This window comes from Mustelus asterias, chromosome 5, assembly GCF_964213995.1.
Source record: "Mustelus asterias chromosome 5, sMusAst1.hap1.1, whole genome shotgun sequence".
In the NCBI taxonomy this organism is placed as follows: Eukaryota; Metazoa; Chordata; class Chondrichthyes; order Carcharhiniformes; family Triakidae; genus Mustelus; species Mustelus asterias.
In genome coordinates this window covers 147,323,535-147,345,454 of record NC_135805.1, presented here as the reverse complement: position 1 = coordinate 147,345,454, position 21,920 = coordinate 147,323,535, and the positions used below count along the sequence as shown (strand labels likewise).

Below are 21,920 nucleotides of genomic sequence, written 5' to 3'. Positions count from 1 at the left end.
GAAATCAATTAATTTAGTCTGGAATTATGGTTGGTGCAGACTCGATGAGCTGAAGGATGCACTGTAGGATTCTATGATAATATAAATCTAGACTTGCAGATATATATCTAGAGTATCAGTAACTGCCATTAAAAAAGCACATCTGGTTCACTCATGTCCTTCAGTGGCTACACATGACTCAAGACCCCCTGCAATGTGCTTGACTCCTTACCAACCTGGGAGGTTGCACCCCATGAAAGAATATACAAAACAAGTTTGTATTGGAAATGCATGTGGGTCTTGTCCATGTTCATATCACCCACTCCCCTCATGACTAAACATTACATTGCAATTTTCTTCATAGAATCATAGAATCCCTACAGTGCAGAAGGAGGCCTTTCAGCCCATTGAGCCTGCACTGACAACAATCCCACCCAGGCCCCATCTCCGTAACCCCACGCATTTACCCTCCTAGTCCCCCTGACACGAAGGTGCAATGTAGCAAGGTCAATTCACCAAACCTGTACATCATTGGACTGTGAGAAGAAACCGGAGCACCCGGAGGAAACCCACACAGACATGGGGAGAATGTGCAGACTCCACACAGACAGTGACCCAAGGCTGGAATTGAACCCTGGTCCCTGGCGCTTTGAAGCAGCAGCGCTAAGCACTGTGCTGGTTATATGTTCATGAGAAACAACCAGAGACACTTTGTCTCTGTGCGTAGAGTCATAGAATGTTACAGCACAAAATGAGGCTCTTCAGCCCATTGTGTCTGTGCCGATAATCAAGCAGCAATATAGTCTATTGCTGTGGCATTTAAACTTTTCATCTAAATTATTCTTCAATGTTGAGCCACAATGCCTCTCATTCAGTTGAACAAAGGTTGCAATTGTTGGTGGAGCTTATACTGACTGGGATTCTCCAACCTCGTCCACGGCTGACATTCTCCGGACCCACTGCTGTGAATAGAGATTGGGCTAAATGCCAAATTCTCCGTGCTCGCTGGCAGTGGTGGTGAGTAGTACGGGCATGGGAACATTCTGGGTAGTGTACCATTGAGCCCGGTTTGATGCATCAGAATTTGAAAAACTGTGTATCCACCAACAAAACAGGTGCCATTCACACACGGTGGCCCAGTGGTTAGCACTGCTGTCTCATAGAACCAGGGGCCAGGTTTCGATTCCGGCCTTGGCTGACTGTGTGGAATTTGCATGTTCATAGAATCCCTGCAGTAGGAAAGAGGCCATTTGGCTCACCGAATCTCCACCAACAACAATCCCACCCAGGCCCTTGCCCTGTTACCCCACGTATTTACCCTGTTAACGACCTGACACGGCAGGACAATTTTTAGCATGGCCAATGCACCTAACACGCACATCTTTGGACTGTGGGAAGAAACCAGAGCACCCGGAGGAAACCCACGCAGACATGGGGAGAATGTGCACACTCCACATCGTCACACAAGGCTGGAAATGAATCCGGGTCCCTGGCGCTGTGAGACAGCAATGCCAACTGCTGTGCCGCCCACATTCTCCCCTTGTTTGCGCAAATTTCCTCTAGGTGCTTCGGTTTCCTCCCACACTCCAAAGCAGGTGCAGGTTAGGCAGATTGGACATGCTAAATTGCACCATAGTGTACCGGAATGCATGGGCAGGAGGATTAGCAGGGTAAATATGTGGGGGTACAGGGAAAGGGCCTGGGTAAGATGCTCTGTCACAGAGTCTGTGCAGACTCGATGGGATGAATAGTCTCCTTCTGCACTGTCAGCATCTTATGACTCACATGAAAGCAAAATACTGTGGGTGCTATAATTCTGAAATAAAAACGTACAGTATTTTGCAAGGGGGTTCCAGATGGACTGAAAACATTAGCCAGAATTCTCCGTTCCCACATGTCCTCCTACCAATTCCTACCGGGAACGGTGAAGTGGGCCCTCAGCCAAATCTCCATTCAATGCAGGGAAACGGAAAATCCAGTTGCGGGCAAGGTCAGAGAATTCCAGCCACTAACTCTGTTTCTCTCTATAGTTGTAGTTTATGTAGATTTTAGCAAAGCTTTTGACAAAGTCCCACATGAGAGACTAACTGAGAAAGTGAATGTACACGGAATTTAGGGGAACTTGGTGAGATGGATCCACAACTGGTTTAGTGAAAGAACACAAAGTGGTAGAAGGTTGCTCGAGTGACTGGATGCCGGTGTCCAGTGATGTACTACAAGGTTCAGCGCTATTATTGTTTGTTATATACGTAAACGATATAGATAAAAATGTGGGGGAATGATAAGCAAGTTTGCAGATGACACCAAGATTGGCTTGGAGGTTCATAGAATCCCTACAGTGCAGAAGGAGGCCATTTGGCCCATTGAGCCTGCACCGACCACAATCCCACCAGGCCCTATCCATATAACCACATTTGTTTACCCTGCTACTCCCCCTGGCACTAAGGGGCACTTTAATATGACCAATCAACCTAACCTGCACATCTTTGGACTGTGGGAGGAAACCGGAGCACCCAGAGGAAACCCATGCAGACACAGAGAGAATGTACAAACTCCACAGAGGCAGTCACTGGAGGCCAGAATTGAACTCGGGTCCCTAGTGCTGTGAGGTCGCAGTGCCACCCATCATAGTGAAGAAGATGGTCATGGTTATAGGAAGATATAGATGGGTTGATCAGATGGGCAGAGCAGTGGCAGATGGCATTTAACCCTGATAAGTGCGACCTGATACCACTTTTGGAAGAAGAAACATGAGGGAGTACTTAATGAATGTCAGGACACCGGAAAGCTCAGAGAAACAGATGGATCTTGGGGTGCTTATAGATCTCCAAAATTGGCAGAACACATCAATAGGATAGTTAAGAATGGGACACTTGCTTTCATCAGTTGTGGCATAGAGAATAAGAGCAAGGAGGTAATGGAGTTGTAGAGAGGAATAGTTAGGCCACAGTTGGAATACTTTGTGCAATTCTGGTCACTTCACAATAGGAAGGTAGTGATAGAAGCAGATGCAATACAGAGGAGGTTCACCCAGATGTTGCCTTGGATGGAGCATTTGAGCTATAAAAGGAGAGACTCAATAGGCTTGGATTGTTTTCCTTAGTGCAGAGAAGGTTGAGGAGGGAAATGATTGAAGTCTATAAAATTATGAAGGGTAAGGAGGGGGTAGGTAGGTTTAATTTAGCTTTTTTATGAGTGACAAGTAGGCTTACATTAACACTGAAATGAAGTTTCTGTGAAAATCACCTAGTTTCTACACTGCAGCGCCTGTTCAGGTACACTGAGGGAGAATTTAGCGTGACAATGCACCTGACCAGCACATCTTTTGGACTGTTGGGAGGAAACCAGAGTACCCGGAGGAAATCCATGCGACACTGTGAGAATATGCAGACTCCGCACAAATGATTACCAAAGCTAGGAATTGAACCTGATTCCCTGGTGTTGTGAAGTAGCAATGCTAACCACTATGCCACCTCTTCTCCTTGGTTGACGGGTCAATCACGAGGGGGGATAGATTTAAGTTAAGGGACAGGAGATTGAGAAGGGATTTGAGAAAGAAAATCACTGAGTTTGTTGGGAATCTGGAATGCACTGTCTGGGAAGGTAGTGGAGGCCAGAAACGTTACAACCTTTAACAAAGTATTTGGTTGAGCACTTGAAATATCTCAACATTCAAGTATGTGGGACAAGTGATGGCTCGATTGAGGGTTACAAGTTAGCAAGGAATGAGCTGAAAAAGGGGCTTAGGAGAGCTAGGAGGGGACACGAGAAGTCCTTGGCTCTTATGTGAAGAATAAAAGAATGACCAGGGTGAGGTTAGGGCCGGTCAAGGACAGTAGTGGGAACTTGTGTATGGAGTCAGTAGAGATAGGCGAGGTGATGAATGAATACTTTTCTTCAGTGTTCACCAAGGAGAGGGGCCATGTTTTTGAGGAAGAGAAGATGTTACAGGCTAATAGGCTGGAGGAAATAGATGTTCGGAGGGAGGATGTCCTGGCAGTTTTGAATAAACTGAAGGTCGATAAGTCCCCTGGGCCTGATGAAATGTATCCTAGGAGTCTTTGGGAGGCAAGGGATGAGATTGCAGAGCCTTTGGTTTTGATCTTTGGGTCCTCGCTGTCCACGGGGATGGTGCCAGAAGACTGGAGAATGGCGAATGTTGTTCCTCCGTTTAAGAAAGGGAATAGAAATGACCCTGGTAATTATAGACCGGTTAGTCTTACTTTGGTGGTTGGTAAATTGATGGAAAAGGTCCTTAGAGATGGGATTTACGACCATTTAGAAAGATGCGGATTAATCCAGGATAGTCAGCACGGATTCGTGAAGGGCAAGTCGTGCCTCACAAATTTGATAGAATTTTTTGAGGAGGTAACTTAGTGTGTTGATGAAGGTAGGGCAGTTGATGTCATATACATGGATTTTAGTAAGGCGTTTGATAAGGTCCCCCATGGTCGGCTTATGATGAAAGTGAGGAGGTGTGGGATAGAGAGAAAGTTGGCCGATTGGATAGGTAACTGGCTGTCTGATCGATCATGTCTGATCGAAGACAGAGGGTGGTGGTGGATGGAAAATGTTCGGATTGGAGGCAGGTTGCTAGCGGAGTGCCGCAGGGATCAGTGCTTGGTCCTCTGCTCTTTGTGATTTTTATTAATGACTTAGAGGAGGGGGCGGAAGGGTGGATCAGTAAATTTGCTGATGACACCAAGATTGGTGGAGTAGTGGATGAGGTGGAGGGCTGTTGTAGGCTGCAAAGAGACATAGATAGGATGCAAAGCTGTGCTGAAAAATGGCAAATGGAGTTTAACCCTGATAAATGTGAGGTGATTCATTTTGGTAGGACTAATTTAAATGTGGATTACAGGGTCAAAGGTAGGGTTCTGAAGACTGTGGAGGAACAGAGAGATCTTGGGGTCCATATCCGCAGATCTCTGAAGGTTGCCACTCAAGTGGATAGAGCTGTGAAGAAGGCCTAGAGCGTGTTAGCTTTTATTAACAGGGGGTTGGAGTTTAAGAGCCGTGGGGTTATGCTGCAACTGTACAGGACCCTGGTGAGACCACATTTGGAATATTGTGTGCAGTTCTGGTCACCTCACTATAAAGAAGTATGTGGAAGCGTTGGAAAGAGTGCAGAGGAGATTTACCAGGATGCTGCCTGGTTTGGAGGGTAGGTCTAATGAGGAAAGGTTGAGGGAGCTAGGGCTGTTCTCTCTGGAGCGGAGGAGGTCTGAGGGGAGACTTAATAGAGGTTTATAAAATGATGAAGGGGATAGATAGAGTGAACGTTCAAAGACTATTTCCTCGGGTGGATGGAGCTATTACAAGGAGGCATAACTATAGGGTTCGTGGTGGGAGATACAGGAAGGATATCAGAGGTAGGTTCTTTACGCAGAGAGTGGTTGGGGTGTGGAATGGACTGCCTGCAGTGACCGTGGAGTCAGACACTTTAGGAACATTTAAGCGGTTATTGGATAGGCACATGGAGCACACCAGGTTGATAGGGAGTGGGATAGCTTGATCTTGGTTTCAGATAAAGCTCGGCACAACATCGTGGGCCGAAGGGCCTGTTCTGTGCTGTACTGTTCTATGTTCTAAGTGTAGGGAAATGGGATTAGCGCGACTGTAATGGTAGTTATTTTCGATGCAGATTCAATTGACCTTTTCTGTGCTCCACAGATGCTGAGTTTATCGAAATTTTCTGCTTCTAATAACATTCGGACACACCTAGTTTGTGAAAGTAAGATACAAACCATGCTTTGAAAGGACATTATGATCTGTTATCTCTGTTAACTTGCAAGGTATGCACTGCCCCCAAGCATAGACTCCCCCTCTTCCCCGTCACTCACTGCAGCTTCCAGGTCCAGTTCAGCTTGTGTTCCGCGGATTTCACCAAAGGCCGTGCAGTCCATAGAGAAACAAGGCGATTTGCTGCTCTTCACTGGAGCTGTTTAACTCCCTCCCTTTGCCTCTGACGTGAACTCTCCACACACACAGCCCAGCACAAGAGCAAAATCTGCTGGCCTGGGGGAGGGGCAGTAAAGGCGCATGCGCCCTTGCTGGCAATGTAAAACTGCGCACAGCAGGCGAGGAGTTAGCAGGCAATCGCAGACATCAGAGAATCCAACAGCAACAAGCGATTCGATTTGTATAGCGCCTGCAACCTCACACACTGGCTCAAAGCGCTTTTCAGGGTTGTCAGCAAAGGCAATCTGTCCACAATGCACAATTAGAATCGCTCTCAAATACCCTGTTCAAAGAAGCAGGTCTTGCGGAGGACATTCCATGGCTAATCCATCGAACCCACACATATTGGGACACTAAAGGACAGTTTAGCATGGACAATCCACCTAATCTTTGGATTGTGGGAAAAAAACTCAGGTCGAGATGGGGAGAACGTGCAAACTCCGCACGCATATTCACCTAAGACCAGAAGTGAACCCCGGTCCCTGGAGCTGTGAAGCAGCAGTGCTAACCACTGTGCCACAATTCAGGATCGAGGTACTCCGTGATGCTGAAGGAGCAAACGCCACGATTTGAGATCAGAACATTCAGAGTCACTGAAGTGCTTGAAGGGTGGAAGTCAGCTGTCCTTGGCTGACATTTAAATATCAACCACATCGCTTTGGCTCTGGAGTCACATATAGGCCAGACCAGGTAAGGACGGCAGATTTCCTTCCCCCATGTGCGAACCAGTTTTTTTAAAAAATCGACAACGCCATTGGGGATTTGAACCCGGTCCTCAGAGCATTTCCTAGGGTCTGTGGATTGTAGTCCAGTCAGAATGTCACTGAGCCATTACCTTCCCTGTAGTAAATACAAACCAGACAGATTCCAACCTTTTTTATCCCCATTGTTCTTGTACATGAATCATATCATCCCTGTAGTGTAGAACGAGACCATTCAGCCCATCGAGCCTGCACCAACAAAAATTCCATCCAGGCCCTATCCTGTAATCCCACATATGGTAATCCCCCTATCAGCCAATTTAGCATGGCCAATAAACCTAACCTGCATATCTTTGGAATGTGGGAGAAAACCAGAGCACCCAGAGGAAAGCCAAGTAGACACTGGAGAACATACAAACTCCACAAAGGCAGTCATTCAAGGCTGCAATTGAAGCCAGGTCCCTGGTGCTGTGAGGCAGTAGTGCTAACCACAGTGCCACCATGTTGCCCTCATGATTATTTATCTGTCTTCAGTTCTTCAGCCCTGCAAGTTTGATCTGAGTAGTTTGTACATTCTACCCGTGACTGTGTGGGTTTCCTTTGGGTGCTCCGGTTTCCTCTTGCAGTCCAATGATGTGTAGGTTAGGTGGGTTAATCATGTTAAATTGCCTCTTAGGGGCCCATGATGGGTAGGTTCCGTGGATTGGCCATACTAAATTGCTCATTAGTGTCCAAAGGGATGTAGGTTCGGAGAATTATCAGGGTAAATATGTGTGGCTACGGGGATAGAGCCTGCAAAACATGCTCTGCCGGAGAGTCGGTGCAGATTTGATGTGCTGAATGGCCTCCATCCTTTGATTTGATTTGATTTATTATTGTCACATGTATTAATATACAGTGAAAAGTATTTTTTGTTGCGCGCAATACAGACAAAACATACTGTTCATCGAGAAGGAAACGAGAGGGTGCAGAATGTACTGTTACATTCATAGCTGGGGGGTAGAGAAAGATCAACTTAATGCAAGGTAAGTCCATTCAAAAGTCTAACAGCAGCAGGAAAGAAGCTGTTAGAATCATAGAATCATAGAAACCCTACAACACAGAAAGAGGCCATTCGGCCCATCGAGTCTGCACCGACCACAATCCCACCAAGGCCCTACCCCCATACCCCTACATATTTTACCCACTAATCCCTCTAACCTACGCATCTCAGGACACTAAGGGCAATTTTAGCATGGCCAATCAACCTAACCCGCACATCTTTGGACTGTGGGAGGAAACCGGAGCACCCGGAAGAAACCCACGCAGACACGAACAAAGAACAAAGAACAGTACAGCACAGGAAACAGACCCTTTGGCCCTCCAAGCCTGTGCCGCTCCTTGGTCCAACTAGACCATTCGTTTGTATCCCTCCAGTCCCAGACTATCCAGGTAAGTCTTAAACGATGCCAGCGTGTCTGCCTCCACCACCCTACTTGGCAGCGCATTTCAGGCCCCCACCACCCTCTGTGTAAAAAACGTCCCTCTGACATCTGAGTTATACCTCGCCCCTCTCACCTTGAGCCTGTGACCCCTCATGATCGTCACCTCCGACCTGGGAAAAAGCTTCCCACTGTTCACCCTATCTATACCCTTCATAATCTTGTACACCTTTATTAGGTCTCCCCTCATTCTCCTTTCCAGGGAGAACAAGCCCAGTTTACCTAATCTCTCCTCATAGCTAAGACCCTCCATACCAGGCAACATCCTGGTAAACCTTCTCTGCACTCTCTCTAAAGCCTCCATGTCCTTCTGGTAGTGCGGCGACCAGAACTGGATGCAGTACTCCAAATGTGGCCTAACCAGCGTTCTATACAGCTGCAACATCAGACTCCAGCTTTTATACTCTATACCCCATCCTATAAAGGCAAGCATACCATATGGCTTCTTCACCACCTTCTCCACCTGTGCTGCCACCTTCAAGGATTTGTGGACTTGCACACCTCGGTCCCTCTGTGTTTCTGTACTCTTGATGGCTCTGCCATTTATTGTATAACTTCCCCCATACATTACTTCTTCCAAAATGCATCGCATTGCATTTATTTGGATTAAATTCCATCTGCCATTTCTCCGCCCAATTTTCCAGCCTATCTATATCCTGCTGTATTGTCCGACAATGTTCATCGCTATCCGCAAGTCCAGCTATCTTCGTGTCATCCGCAAACTTGCTGATAACACCAGTTACACCTTCTTCCAAATCATTTATAAATATCACAAATAGCAGAGGTCCCAGTACAGAGCCCTGCGGAACACCACTGGTCACAGACCTCCAGCTGGAAAAAGACCCTTCGGCTGCTATCCTCTGTCTCCTGTGGCCAAGCCAGTTTTCTCCCCATCTAGCCACCTGTCCTTGTATCCCTTGAGCCTTAACCTTCTTAACCAACCTGCCATGAGGGACTTTGTCAAATGCCTTATTGAAATCCATATAGATGACATCCACGGCCCTTCCTTCGTCAACCATTTTTGTCACTTCCTCAAAAAACTCCACCAAATTTGTCTGTCACTAATGAGATTGTTCCGTTCTAAATGCGCATACATCCTGTATCTAAGAATCCTCTCCAACAACTTCCCTACCACGGATGTCAAGCTCACTGGCCTATAATTATCCGGGTTATCCCTGCTACTCTTCTTAAATAACGGTACCACATTCGCTATCCTCCAATCCTCAGGGCCCTCACCTGTGTCCTACGAAGAGACAAAGATTTCTGTCAGAGGCCCAGCAATTACATCTCTTGTCTGCCTGAGCAGTCTGGAAAGATGACATCAGGCCCTGGGGATTTGTCAGTTTTAATTTCCCTAAAAAACCTAACACTTCCTCCCTTGTAATGGAGATTCTCTCTAATGGGTCAACACCTTCCTCTGAGACACTCCCAGTCAACAAGTCCCTCTCCTTTGTGAATACCGATGCAAAGTATTCATTTAGGATCTCCCCTATTCCCTTGGGTTCTCAGCATAATTCCCCTCCTTTGTCCCTGAGAGGTCTGACTTTTTCCCTGACAACTCTTTTGTTCCTAACATATGAATAAAATGCCTTCGGGTTCTCCTGAATCCTGACTGCCAAGAACATTTTGTGACCTTTTTTTGCCCTTCTAACTCCCCGTTTGAGTTCTTTCCTACTCTCTCTGTATTCCTCCAGAGCTCCATCTGTTTTCAGTTGCTTGGACCTAACGTACGCCTCTCTTTTCTTGTTGATCAGATCCTCAATTTCCCTGGTTATCCACGGCTCTCGAATCCTACCTTTCCTCGCCTTCCTTTTTACAGGCACATGCCTGCCCTGCAGCCTTATCAACTGTTCCTTAAAAGACTCCCACATGCCAGAAGTGGACTTACCCCCGAACAGCCTCTCCCAATCAACGGCCACCAATTCCTGCCTAATCCGGCTATAGTTAGCCTTCCCCCAATTTAGCACCCTACCCTTAGGAGAACACTTGTCCTTGTCCATTACTATCCTAAAGTTAACAGAGTTGTGGTCACTATTTGCCACACTATTTGCCACAGGGCGGCACGGTAGCACAGTGGTTAGCACTGCTGCTTCACAGCTCCAGGGACCTGGGTTCGATTCCCGGCTTGGGTCACTGTCTGTGTGGAGTTTGCACGTTCTCCTCGTGTCTGCGTGGGTTTCCTCGGGTACTCCGGTTTCCTCCCACAGTCCAAAGATGTGTGGGTTAGGTTGATTGGCCATGTGAAAAATTGCCCTTAGTGTTCTGAGATGTGTAGGTTAGAGGGATTAGTGGGTAAAATATGGAGGGATATGGGGGTAGGGCCTGGGTGGGATTGTGGTCGGTGCAGACTCAATGGGCCGAATGGCCTCTTTCTGTACTGTAGGGTTTCTATGTTTCATGTTCCCCTACCGAAACTTTGACGACCTGACCGGGCTCATTTCCCAGAACTAGATCCAGTATAGCCCCCTCTCGAGTTGGGCTATCTACATACTGTTCCAAAGAACATTCCAGTATGCATTTTACAAGTTCCTCCCCGTCCAGACCCCCAGCCCTAAACTCTTTCCAGTCTATACCAGGGAAATTGAAGTCTCCCACGACAACAACCCTATTTTTTCTGCACATATCCAGAATCTCCTGACATATCCATTCCTCCACTTCCCATGGGCTGTTGGGTGGCCTGTAGTATACCTTATGTGGAGATGCCGGCGTTGGACTGGGGTAAGCACAGTAAGAAGTCTCACAACACCAGGTTAAAGCCCAACAGGTTTATTTGGTAGCAAATGGTAGCAAAAGCTTATGGTATTTGCTACCAAATAAACCTGTTGGGCTTTAACCTGGTGTTGTGAGACTTCTTACTGTAGTATACCCCCAGCATAGTGATTGCACCTTTCCAGTTTCTGAGCTCCATCCACAGCGACTCATTACATGACCCCTCTAAATTGTCCACCCTCTGCACCGCTGTAATATGCTCCTGAACTAATACCGCTACTCCCCCACCTTTTTTAGCCCCTCCTCTATCTCGCCTAAAACACATACCCGGAATATTCAGTTGCCAGTCCTGTCCTTCTTTTAACCATGTCTCTGTCACTGCAACCACATCCAAATTCCACGTAAGTATTAAGGCCCTAAGTTCGTCTGTCTTACCCATTACGCTTCTTGCATTGAAGCAGATGCACTCCAGACCTCGAGACCCACTCAGGTCATCCTGCTGCAGAATGCACTTCTTCTTAGCTAGCCTTGCCCTGGCCCCCAGCTCGACCCCAGCCTCAGTATTTACTGACCTACTGTTTTGATCCCCACCCCCCCTGCCACACGAGTTTAAACCCTGTCGAAACACTCTTGCAAAGCTCCCAGCCAGGATATTTGTGGCCTTCCAGTTAAGGTGTAACCCATCCTTTCCGTACAGATGCCATCCTCTCATGAAGACTTCCCAATGATCAATGAATTTGAAACCCTCCCTGTTGCACCAGTCCTTTAGCCACGTGTTCAATTGTAGAATCTCCCTGTTCCTGGCCTCACTAGCACTAGGCACTGGGAGCAGTCCAGAGATTGCTACCCTAGAGGCCTTATTTTTTAACCAAGCACCCATCTCCCTGAATTGCTCTCGTATGACCCCCCTGCTCTTTCTACCTACGTCATTTTCACCAATGTGTACAATTGCATCTGTTTGATTACCTTCCCTTTTTAATATGCTTCCTATCCTCTCGGAGACATCCAGTACCCCGGCACCAAGGAGGCAGACTAGTATCCTGGAGTCTCGTTCGCGCCCGCAGAGCCGCTTGTCCATGCCTCTAACCATCGCATCCCCCACCACTATTTCTCTCCTTCTGGGCCTCTGAGCCTGTCTCTGTGCAGGTGAACTGGTCCTCGTGGCTTACCCCTGGAGGGTCATCCCCCTCCACAGAATCCAAAACAACATACCTATTTTGGAGGGCAACCACAGGTCATCCCTCCACTGACTGCTCACTCCCTTCCCCTCTCCCATCTGTTGCCCAGCCCTTACTATTATGGGAGACTGCCACTGGGGTACTTTCTGGTACAACACCCTTATGACTTTTACCCTTCCTAACTGTGACCCACTTGTCTTCCTTCTGAGGCCCTGGTGTGACTACCTGCTTATAACTTATATCTATTATTTTCTCATTTTCCCTGACTAAACTGAGGTCATCGAGCCGCAGCTCCAGCTCCCTTACACGGTCCCTCAGGAGTTCCAGTTCCATGCATCTGGCACAGACATGGACCTCCGGGAGGCAAGTTGTCTCCAGGAACTCCCACATCCCACACCGAACACAGCGAAATGGCCTCTTACTCATACCTGCCATTTCCTTTATAGTTTTGGAAAAATAACAACAACCTTCTTTGCCTCCGCCTGTTTTTCGCCGAAGCCCTGTGAGCCAAAGCCCTTATGGCTCTCACTCTGCTCCCTGCTCACACCACTGCCTGCTAAAACGCTGCCCGCTCAAAAGTGCGGCCTGCTTTTAAACCCACCAAAAAACCTTCCCAGGCCTCTCCTGGGCCTACTTCTGGTTTCGGAAAAAACCTCCGATTTTAAACACAAAAAATCACAGAAAAATAAATAAATGAATCAAGTCTAGAAACAAACTCTCGTACCCTCAGCCTGCTCCTGTGGAACAATGAGGCTGAAACCTCCAAGGTAAGCCCTTTTTAAACCCACCAAAAAACCTTCCCAGGCCTCTCCTGGGCCAACGAGGAGAATGTGCAAACTCCACACAGACAGTGACCCAAGCCAGGAATCGAACCCAGGTCCCTGGAGCTGTGAAGCATCTTGAGTCGTTGGTACATGACCTCAGACTTTTGTATCTTTTTCCCAAAGGAAGAAGGTGGAAGAGAGAATGTCCGGGGTGCATGGGGTTCTTAATTACACTGGCTGCTTTGCCCAGGCAGCGGGAAGTGTAGACAGAGTCAATGGATGGGAGGCTGGTTTGCACGATGGATTGGGCTACATTCATGACCATTTGTAGTTCTTTGCGGTCTTGGGCAGAGCAGGGGCCATACCAAGCTGTGATACAACCAGAAAGAATGCTTTCTATGGTGCATCTGTAAAAGTTGGTGAGAGTCGTAGCTGACATGCCAAATTTCCTTAGTCTGCTGAGAAAGTAGAAGCATTAGTGGGTTTTCTTAACTATAGCGTCGGCATGGGGGGACCAGGACAGGTTGTTGGTGATCTGAACACCTGAAGAGTTGAAAATTTTGACCCTTTCTACTTCGTCCCCATTGATGTAGACAGGGGCATGCTCTCCTTTGCGCTTCCTGAAGTCGATGACAATATCCTTCATTTTGTTGACATTGAGGGAGAGATTATTGTTGCCACACCAGTTCACCAGATTCTCTATCTCATTCCTGTACTCTGTCTCGCCATGGTTTGAGATCCGACCCAACATGGTGGTGTCGTCAGCAAACTTGAAAATTGAATTGGAGGGGAATTTGCCACACAGTCATAGGTGTACAAGGAGTATAGTAGGGGGCTGAGACCACAGCCTTGTGGGGCTGCACTGGAGGGATTCCATGTAAAATGTCTCACTTGACCAATCGGATAAGATCTCCAGGTGTGTGACATCCCATCCCATTCTTCCTGTGAACAATCTGAAAGCTAGATCTGGCAAATACAGTCAAAAATGTGTTCTGTCACTGGTACAACAAGGAGATGTGAGTCTTGAAGAGATGTAAGCCTCAGAATATACAAGAAGATATAGAATGGGGCTGGTGAGATGGGCAGAACAGTGGAAAATAGAATCTAACCCTGAAAAGTGTGAGGTGATGCATTTTGGGAGGACTAACAAGGCAAGGGAATACAGACTGAACGGTAGCATGCTGGGACAGAGGATCAGAGGGAGCTTGGGGTACATGTCCTTAGGTCTGTCAAGGCAGCAGGACAGATAGTAAGTGGTTAAGAAGGTATATGAGACATTTATCTTTATTAGCTGAGGCATAGAATATAAGAGCTGGGAGGTTATGATGGAGCCTATAAAACACTGGTTAGGGTACAGCTCGGGTACTGAGTGCAGTTCTGGTCGCCACACTATTTGAAGAATGTGATTGCACTGGAGAGGGTGCAGAGGAGATTCACCAAGATGTTGCCTGAGCTGGAGCGTTTCAGCTATAAGGAGAAGCTGCTTAGGTTGCGGATGTTTTACTTGGAGCAGAGAAGACTGAGGATGGCCTCAACCGGGATCTTGGGTTCATGTCACACTATCTGTAACCCCCACGACTTGCCTGGGCTTGTAAAATCTCACTAACTGTCTTGGCTGGAGACAATACACATCTCTTCAATCTGTGCTTGCCCCCCTCTCCACTCACATTGTCTGTACCTTTAAGACTTGATTACCTGTAAAGACTCGCATTCCAACCACTGTAAATTGAGTTTGTGTCTTTATATGCTCTGTTTGTGAACACAAGTCCTCACTCACCTGATGAAGGAGCTTGGGACTCCGAAAGCTAGTGCTGCCAAATAAACCTATTGGACTTTAACCTGGTGTTGTGCGACTTCTTACTGTGCTTACCCCAGTCCAACTCCGGCATCTCCACATCATGGCTACCGTCTCACAGCACCAGGGACCCAGGTTCAATTCTGGCCTTGGGTGTCTGTCTGCAGGAGTTTGCACATTCTCCCTGTGTCTGCGTGGGTTTCCTCCGGGTGATCTGGTTTCCTCCCATGGTCCGAAAGACATGCATTTTATGTGGATTGGCCATGCTGGATTGCCCCTTGGTGTCCCTCGAGGTGCAGGTTATGGGATCAGCCAGGTAAATACGTGAGGTTACAAGGATAGGGCCTGGGTGGGATGCTCTTTCGCAGAGTTGGTGCAGACATGATAGACCAAATGATCTTCTGCACTGTGGGGATTCTATGATTCAATGGACAACAAACGCCATAGCACACAAGGCTACACATGAAGTGCTTGAAAATTGGATTAGAATATACAGGTACTTCATGGGAAACTCGGACACAATGGGCCGAAGGGCGTCTTTCTGCTCTGGGAAACTTCATGACTACCTTAGAACATAAGAGGCAGAAGTATCTATTATATAAACTCTACTGGGAGGAGGGAAGTCCGAGCTCCTGGGATCTCTTTAAGAGATTTCCGCTCTCCCTGTGCTTGTGTGCCCAGCTTCAATGTAGCCTTTCCCCGCCGCCTTTGAAGCGAAGGGTTTGAAAGCCCTGCCTGGGCAGAGCACAGATATCCCGTCCAAAGTCCGGATGGGAATTGGGGGCAAAGCCTAGCGTTTTTTGGGCGATTTGGGTGAAAAGGGAGAGGAGATGTCGTCGGAGCTGCTCTGGCGGAGAGCTCTGTGCAACATTTATGTGGGTTTAACTGATCAACACAGGGATAATTCCGGGGGGATTCTGATGCAGTGTGAGGTATCCCGGCTTGGGCACACGGAGGGATAGGCGTTGGAGTTTTTCGGGGTCCTATTTGAATGGGGATCGGGGGGTTTAAGTGGGAGAGAAGCACAGACAGAGAGGCAGCTCTGGGAGCTGAGAGCTGCCAGTCACCGTTCACGTCCGCTCCTTGCCTTTAACTTGCTCTGTGCTGCCGCCTCTCGCTTCATTCCAGATTTAACTCTCTCTGAACTCGAGACAGCTTTCGGACACAGATCCAGCTATGGCAGACGCTGCAGCAATCGAGACGGCTCCGGCTGTCGCCCCCGTCGCTCCAGTCAAGAGCCCCAAGAAGAAGAAGAAGGCGGCGCCCGTCCGCTCCAAGTCCACCGCTCCCAAACTCACGGAGCAGATCCGCAAGTTGGTGGCGGACAACACCGAGCGCCGTGGGATGTCCGGGGCGGCCATCAGAAAGGCACTGGCCATCAGCGGGCTGGACGTGGACAAGAACCGCGGCCGCATCAAGCTAGCCATCAGGAAGAGCGTGGAGCAAGGCATCTTGGTGCAAAGCACGGGTCACGGCGTCTCCGGATCCTTGAAACTCGCCAAGCAGATGACAAAGGCCAAGGCGGCCAAGACGGCGAAGAAACCGGCGACCAAGAAAACCATCGTCAAGAGATCTCCCGCCAAGAAACTGGCTAAGAAAACTCCCATTAAGAAATCTCCGGCCAAGAAATCTCCGGCCAAGAAAGCTGTGGCCAAGAAATTGGCCAAGAAAGTTGCCAAGAAGACGTCCGTCAAGAAGGCTGCCCCCGCTCCCAAGAAGGTTGCCCCCAAAAAGGCGAAAGCAGCCAAAGCACCTAAACCCAAGGCTGCCACCGCCGCAAAGGGCAAAAGAACCAGCAAGAAGTGAAGTGACCCCTCAACTTGTTGCAAAAAGTGACAATTCTGAACCCAAAGGCTCTTTTCAGAGCCACTACATCCGCCAAAAGAGCCGAGACCCCCGAGTGTCCCCTCAAACAGGCTAGTTATTACAAATTGGTTAACATAACTTCCCACTTTTCATCAATAAGAAGCGATTGGATGAACACACAACGCCATACCATACAAGGCTACGGACCAAGTGCTGGAGAATGGGATCGGAATGCATCGGTGGATGATGGCGGGCGCAGACAGAATGGACCGAATGGCTTCGTTCTGTGTCGCTGACTCGAATGTGCAGAAGTTCAGTGTGGGACAGTAGTTTAGAACAGTTTTGAAGGCCGAATGTACTAGTTTCAATATATGTATCCACAGCGAATAGGAGATCTAGGATAGCAAAATTGTTTTTTTTTCAATTGTTGGTGTTGCGCGTTGTTTTAAATATTGTTCACTTTTCATGTGCTTTGGAGCACAATTGCTGTAGAATTGGTGAGAGGAGCGGGTGAGAAATGTCCATGTTAATGCGAGCTGGCTGCGTGAGATTGGTGGGGTGTGCTCTGTCCAAATATAGCGTCTGGCATTTTTCAAAAAGACAATTCCTGATTCGAGCCGCGAATACTTTGTATGCCTGGAAAATAAATCCTCTCCGTTTCGGAACAAGGATAAAATTGGGAGGCTGTTTATTCTGTGAAGGCCTGACTGGACAAGATGGCTTTATTGGGAAGTTAAAATTGTCAATATTTTGTAATGTCCTTTCAGATATTAAATTAATAGAATATATATTTGCAACAAAAATAAACCCCGAAAGGACCCCCTCGTGCTGCACAGAGGGAGATGTGGAACACACGAGAACGATATGTGCCGGAGAATGAATCCGTAGAATCCACACATTAGATGAACCATGCATTTCCTTTCGTGCAGAGACCTCAGGGTGCCGGATATTGGAGGGACTTAACCTCCGCATACGTCTGTCACAAATTTCAACAGCTACTTGACAATATTATAAATGTGCGTGTGTGTATACATACATATCTCCCAGAACTTGTGTTTTATATTAGATTTCGAACATTCCTCACTATTGCTTAAATATAAAATTATATCGTAACATGTATATTATACATTTATAATATGCATTTCTGCATGTGTATAGTGCTTGTATGGTAATAGGTATATTACATAAATGTATTTGCATTCATGCATATGTACATCTATTGCATCTATATTATATAAATTTATATTTACAATATATCGCAATATATCTTATCTAAATTTATAACGCATTTATGCGTTACAATATATATTGCACATATCTAAATATATTATTTATATGTATGTATAATATGTACTTATAAGTGTACATTTTTTAAATAAAACACATTTGAAAGAGTTGCTTTGACCAACACGGTTTGATTTACAGTGAAATTGGCGGTCTTTTTGGCGGTGAAGTTTGAAAATCAGGCGTTATCCGAGCTCAGCCAATCAGAGCTGGCAGCCTGTGGTTGCTATGAGGGTGATTGGATAGGGCTGTGGCGGGAGCCAATCAGTGGCGCTGGGCGGTGCTTCAGCCAGTTGAAAAAGGGAGGCTGGAAGCCGCTCTGACATTCCGAGTTGCTGCGTTTGAAGAGATGGCCAGAACCAAGCAGACAGCGCGCAAGTCCACCGGAGGGAAAGCTCCCCGCAAGCAGCTGGCTACCAAAGCTGCCCGCAAGAGCGCTCCAGCCACGGGCGGAGTGAAGAAGCCTCACCGCTACCGGCCCGGCACTGTGGCTCTGCGGGAGATCCGCCGCTACCAGAAATCCACCGAGCTGCTGATCCGCAAGCTGCCCTTCCAGCGCCTGGTGCGGGAAATCGCTCAAGACTTCAAGACCGACCTGCGCTTCCAGAGCTCGGCCGTCATGGCCCTGCAGGAGGCCAGTGAGGCTTACCTGGTGGGGCTCTTTGAGGACACCAACCTCTGCGCCATCCACGCCAAGCGAGTCACCATCATGCCCAAAGACATCCAGCTGGCCCGCCGCATCCGCGGGGAGCGCGCCTAAACTGCCCGGACCCACTTTTAAAATTTGAATAGCGCGAGAAATAGAAACCAAAGGCTCTTTTAAGAGCCACTAAATCCATCAAACGGAGCTGTAATTGGAGTAAGGTGCATAAGTAACAACTGAGGTTATGTTAACTTATTCCAATTTTTTTGTTCACATGATGACTGTTCAGTTTTGTCATTGAAAGCCTGCGCAGGTGGGGTTGTAAACTTTAATGGGTTTTAATTCGGCCCTGTCGAAGGAGCTGATGGTACAATACTTGCAAAAATCTAAAGTGAGAATTTCTGATCTACAAATTCATGTTAAATTCTTGGGTTCCAGATTACTAAGTGCGCTTTTATTGACCGGAATTGAATGTGTCGATCTCGGATTCGCATGGGTTAGGATTTAATTTTTTCTTCACATTTAACCTGCGTATTTGGATTCGATCCCGTATATTCGACAGCATTATCCTACGCCACTGCCTCCCCTCTTCCGCCATGCAGCATCTATGCAGGAATCACATTTGCTCGCAAATAGCCGAGTGAGTGCCGTTCGTTTGGAAGCTGCGTGCGGTTTTATAGAATGCTGTAGTGCAGGCCATTCGGTCCATCGGGTTTAAACCGACTCTTGACACAGCATTTAACACAGGCGCTCTTCCCCGTATGATCCGTGCTATTTCCTCCCTACACCTCTGACCACGGAGGAGCAATTTGGTATGGCGAATCAACCTAACCTACATATCTTTCGACTGGGAGCAAACCCGAGTATCCGGAAAACGCACGCAGACGCATTCTGCCTCAGTCAAACAAGGCTGGAATTAAGAGGCATAAGTGCGAACCACTGCACGGGCGTTATGATTAACATGCGAACTGACAGCGCATTCTCACGCTAGCCTGGCACAGTCCATCATGCGACGATGCAAATAAAGGATAGCTGAAGGATTGACTTAATTCCAGCACTTTCTGCGACCCTTATCCCTTCAACTTCCAGTGCGGCCGCAATCTCGAGTGAACTTTGATATAAACCTAACTGGTTTTGTATGCCTGTGAAGGAATGCACATGGGCAATATCGTAAGTACTGAATGCTCAGATTGGGAAAGATATGTGGGCGGTACACTTTTTAGCACTGCTGCTGCACAGCCCTGCGTAACAGTGTGCACTCAATCTCCCCGTGACTGCTTGGGTTTCTTCCATTAAGAAGTCTCATAACACCAGGCTAAAGTCCAACAGGTTTATCTGGCAGCAAAAGCCACTAGCTTTCGGAGCGCTCGCTGCCCCTTCGTCAGGTGAATGGGAGATGTGTTCACAAACGGCATATAAAGACACAAACTCAATTTACAAAATAATGGTTGGAATGCAAGTCTTTGCAGGTAATCAAGTCTCAAAGGTACAGACAATGTGAGTGGAGAGAGCGTTAAGCACAGGTTCATTGTCGGGCAATACAGCAGGATATAGATAGGCTGGAAAATTGGGCGGAGAGGTGGCAGATGGAGTTTAATCCGGATAAATGCGAAGTGATGCATTTTGGAAGAAATAATGTAGGGAGGAGTTATACAATAAATGACAGAGTCATCAGGAGTATAGAAACACAGAGGGACCTAGGTGTGCAAGTCCACAAATCCTTGAAGGTGGCAACACAGGTGGAGAAGGTGGTGAAGAAGGCATATGGTATAGAAACATAGAAACCCTACAGTGCAGAAGGAGGCCATTCGGCCCATCGAGTCTGCACCGACCACAATCCCACCCAGGCCCTCCCCCCACATATTTTACCCGCTAATCCCTCTAACCTACGCATCCCAGGACTCTAAGGGACAATTTTTAACCTGGCCAATCAACCTAACCCGCACATCTTTGGACTGTGGGAGGAAACCGGAGCACCCGGAGGAAACCCATGCAGACACAAGGAGAATGTGCAAACTCCACACAGACAGTGACCCGAGCCGGGAATCGAACCCGGGATCCTGGAGCTGTGAAGCAGCAGTGCTAACCACTGTGCTACCGTGCCGCCTTTATAGGACGGGGTATAGAGTATAAAAGCTGGAGTCTGATGATGCAGCTGTAGAGAACGCTGGTTAGGCCACATTTGGAGTACTGCGTCCAGTTCTGGTCGCCGCACTACCAGAAGGACGTGGAGGCGTTAGAGAGAGTGCAGAGAAGGTTTACCAGGATGTTGCCTGGTATGGAGGGTCTTAGCTATGAGGAGAGATTGGGTAAACTGGGGTTGTTCTCCCTGGAAAGACGGAGAATGAGGGGAGATCTAATAGAGGTGTACAAAATTATGAAGGGAATAGATAGGGTGAACAGTGGGAAGCTTTTTCCCAGGTCAGAGGTGACGATCATGAGGGGTCACAGGCTCAAGGTGAGAGGGGCGAAGTGTAACTCAGATATCAGAGGGACGTTTTTTACACAGAGGGTGGTGGGGGCCTGGAATGCGCTGTCAAGTAGGGTGGTGGAGGCAGGCACGCTGACATTGTTTAGGACTTACCTGGATAGTCACATGAGCAACCTGGGAATGGAGGGATACAAACGATTGGTCTAGTTGGACCAAGGAGCGGCACAGGCTTCGAGGGCCGAAGGGCCTGTTTCCTGTGCTGTACTGTTCTTTGTTCTTTAAAGAGATGTGTATTGTCTCCAGACAGGACAGTCAGTGATATTTTGCAAGTCGTGGGGGTTACGGATAGTATGAACCAAGATCCTGGTTGAGGCCATCCTCATGTGTGCGGAACTTGGCTATCAGTCTCTGCTCAGCGACTCTGCGCTGTCGTGTGTTGTGAAGGCCGCCTTGGAGAATGCTTACCTGAAGTTCAGAGGCTGAAGGCCCGTGACCGCTGAAGTGTTCCCCAACAGGAAGAGAACACTCTTGCCTGGTGACTGTCGAGCGGTGTTCATTCATCCATTGTCGTAGCATTTGCATGGTCTCCCCAATGTACCATGCCTCGGGACATCCTTTCCTGCAGCATATCAGGTAGACAACGTTGGCTGAGTTGCAAGAACATGTACCGTGTACCTGGTGGATGGTGTTCTCATGTGAAATGATGGCATCTGTGTCAATGATCTGGTACGTCTTGCAGAGGTTGCTGTGGCAGAGTTGTGTGGCGTCGTGGTCACTGTTCTCCTGAAGGCTGGGTAGCTTGCGATGGATAATGGTCTGTTTGAGGTTGTGCAGTTGTTTGAAGGCAAGAAGTGGGGGTGTGGGGACGGCCTTGGCGAGATGTTCATTTTCATCATTAATGACATGTTGAAGGTTCTGGAGAAAATGCCACAGCTTCTCCGCTCCGGGGAAGTACTGGATGATGAAGGGTGCTCTGTCCGCCGTGTCCCATGTTTGTCTTCTGAGGAGGTCGGTGCAGTTTTTCGCTGTGGCACGTCGGAACTGTCGATCGATGAGTCGAGCACCTGTTCTTATGAGGGCGTTTTTCAGCGTCTGGAGGTGTCTGTTGCGATCCTCCTCATCTGAGCAAGACCTCTTCAGTGCACAGGACCTTCAACCGATGCTACACAAGATACATAGGACATAGAA

The 21,920-nt window shown here is 47.8% G+C and overlaps 2 protein-coding genes across 2 annotated transcripts; both read left to right on the top strand.

Annotated features, from left to right (window-relative positions):
- The first annotated feature begins 15,692 nt into the window (after window positions 1-15,692).
- LOC144493895 (histone H1-like) lies at window positions 15,693-17,765 on the top strand. The gene has a single exon (XM_078213480.1). It carries the CDS (start codon window positions 15,745-15,747, stop codon window positions 16,372-16,374), a length of 630 nt encoding a protein of 209 aa, XP_078069606.1. The 5' UTR covers window positions 15,693-15,744; the 3' UTR covers window positions 16,375-17,765.
- Window positions 17,766-17,899: 134 nt separating this feature from the next.
- Window positions 17,900-18,420, top strand: LOC144493900 (histone H3). Its single transcript, XM_078213486.1, has one exon. The coding sequence runs from the start codon at window positions 18,008-18,010 to the stop codon at window positions 18,416-18,418; it is 411 nt and encodes a 136-aa protein (XP_078069612.1). The 5' UTR covers window positions 17,900-18,007; the 3' UTR covers window positions 18,419-18,420.
- Window positions 18,421-21,920: the final 3,500 nt, after the last annotated feature.

Coding starts and splice junctions, on each gene's coding strand:
- LOC144493895 (XM_078213480.1), top strand. CDS start 15,745: ATGGCAGACGCTGCAGCAATCGAGACGGCTCCGGCTGTCGCCCCCGTC.
- LOC144493900 (XM_078213486.1), top strand. CDS start 18,008: ATGGCCAGAACCAAGCAGACAGCGCGCAAGTCCACCGGAGGGAAAGCT.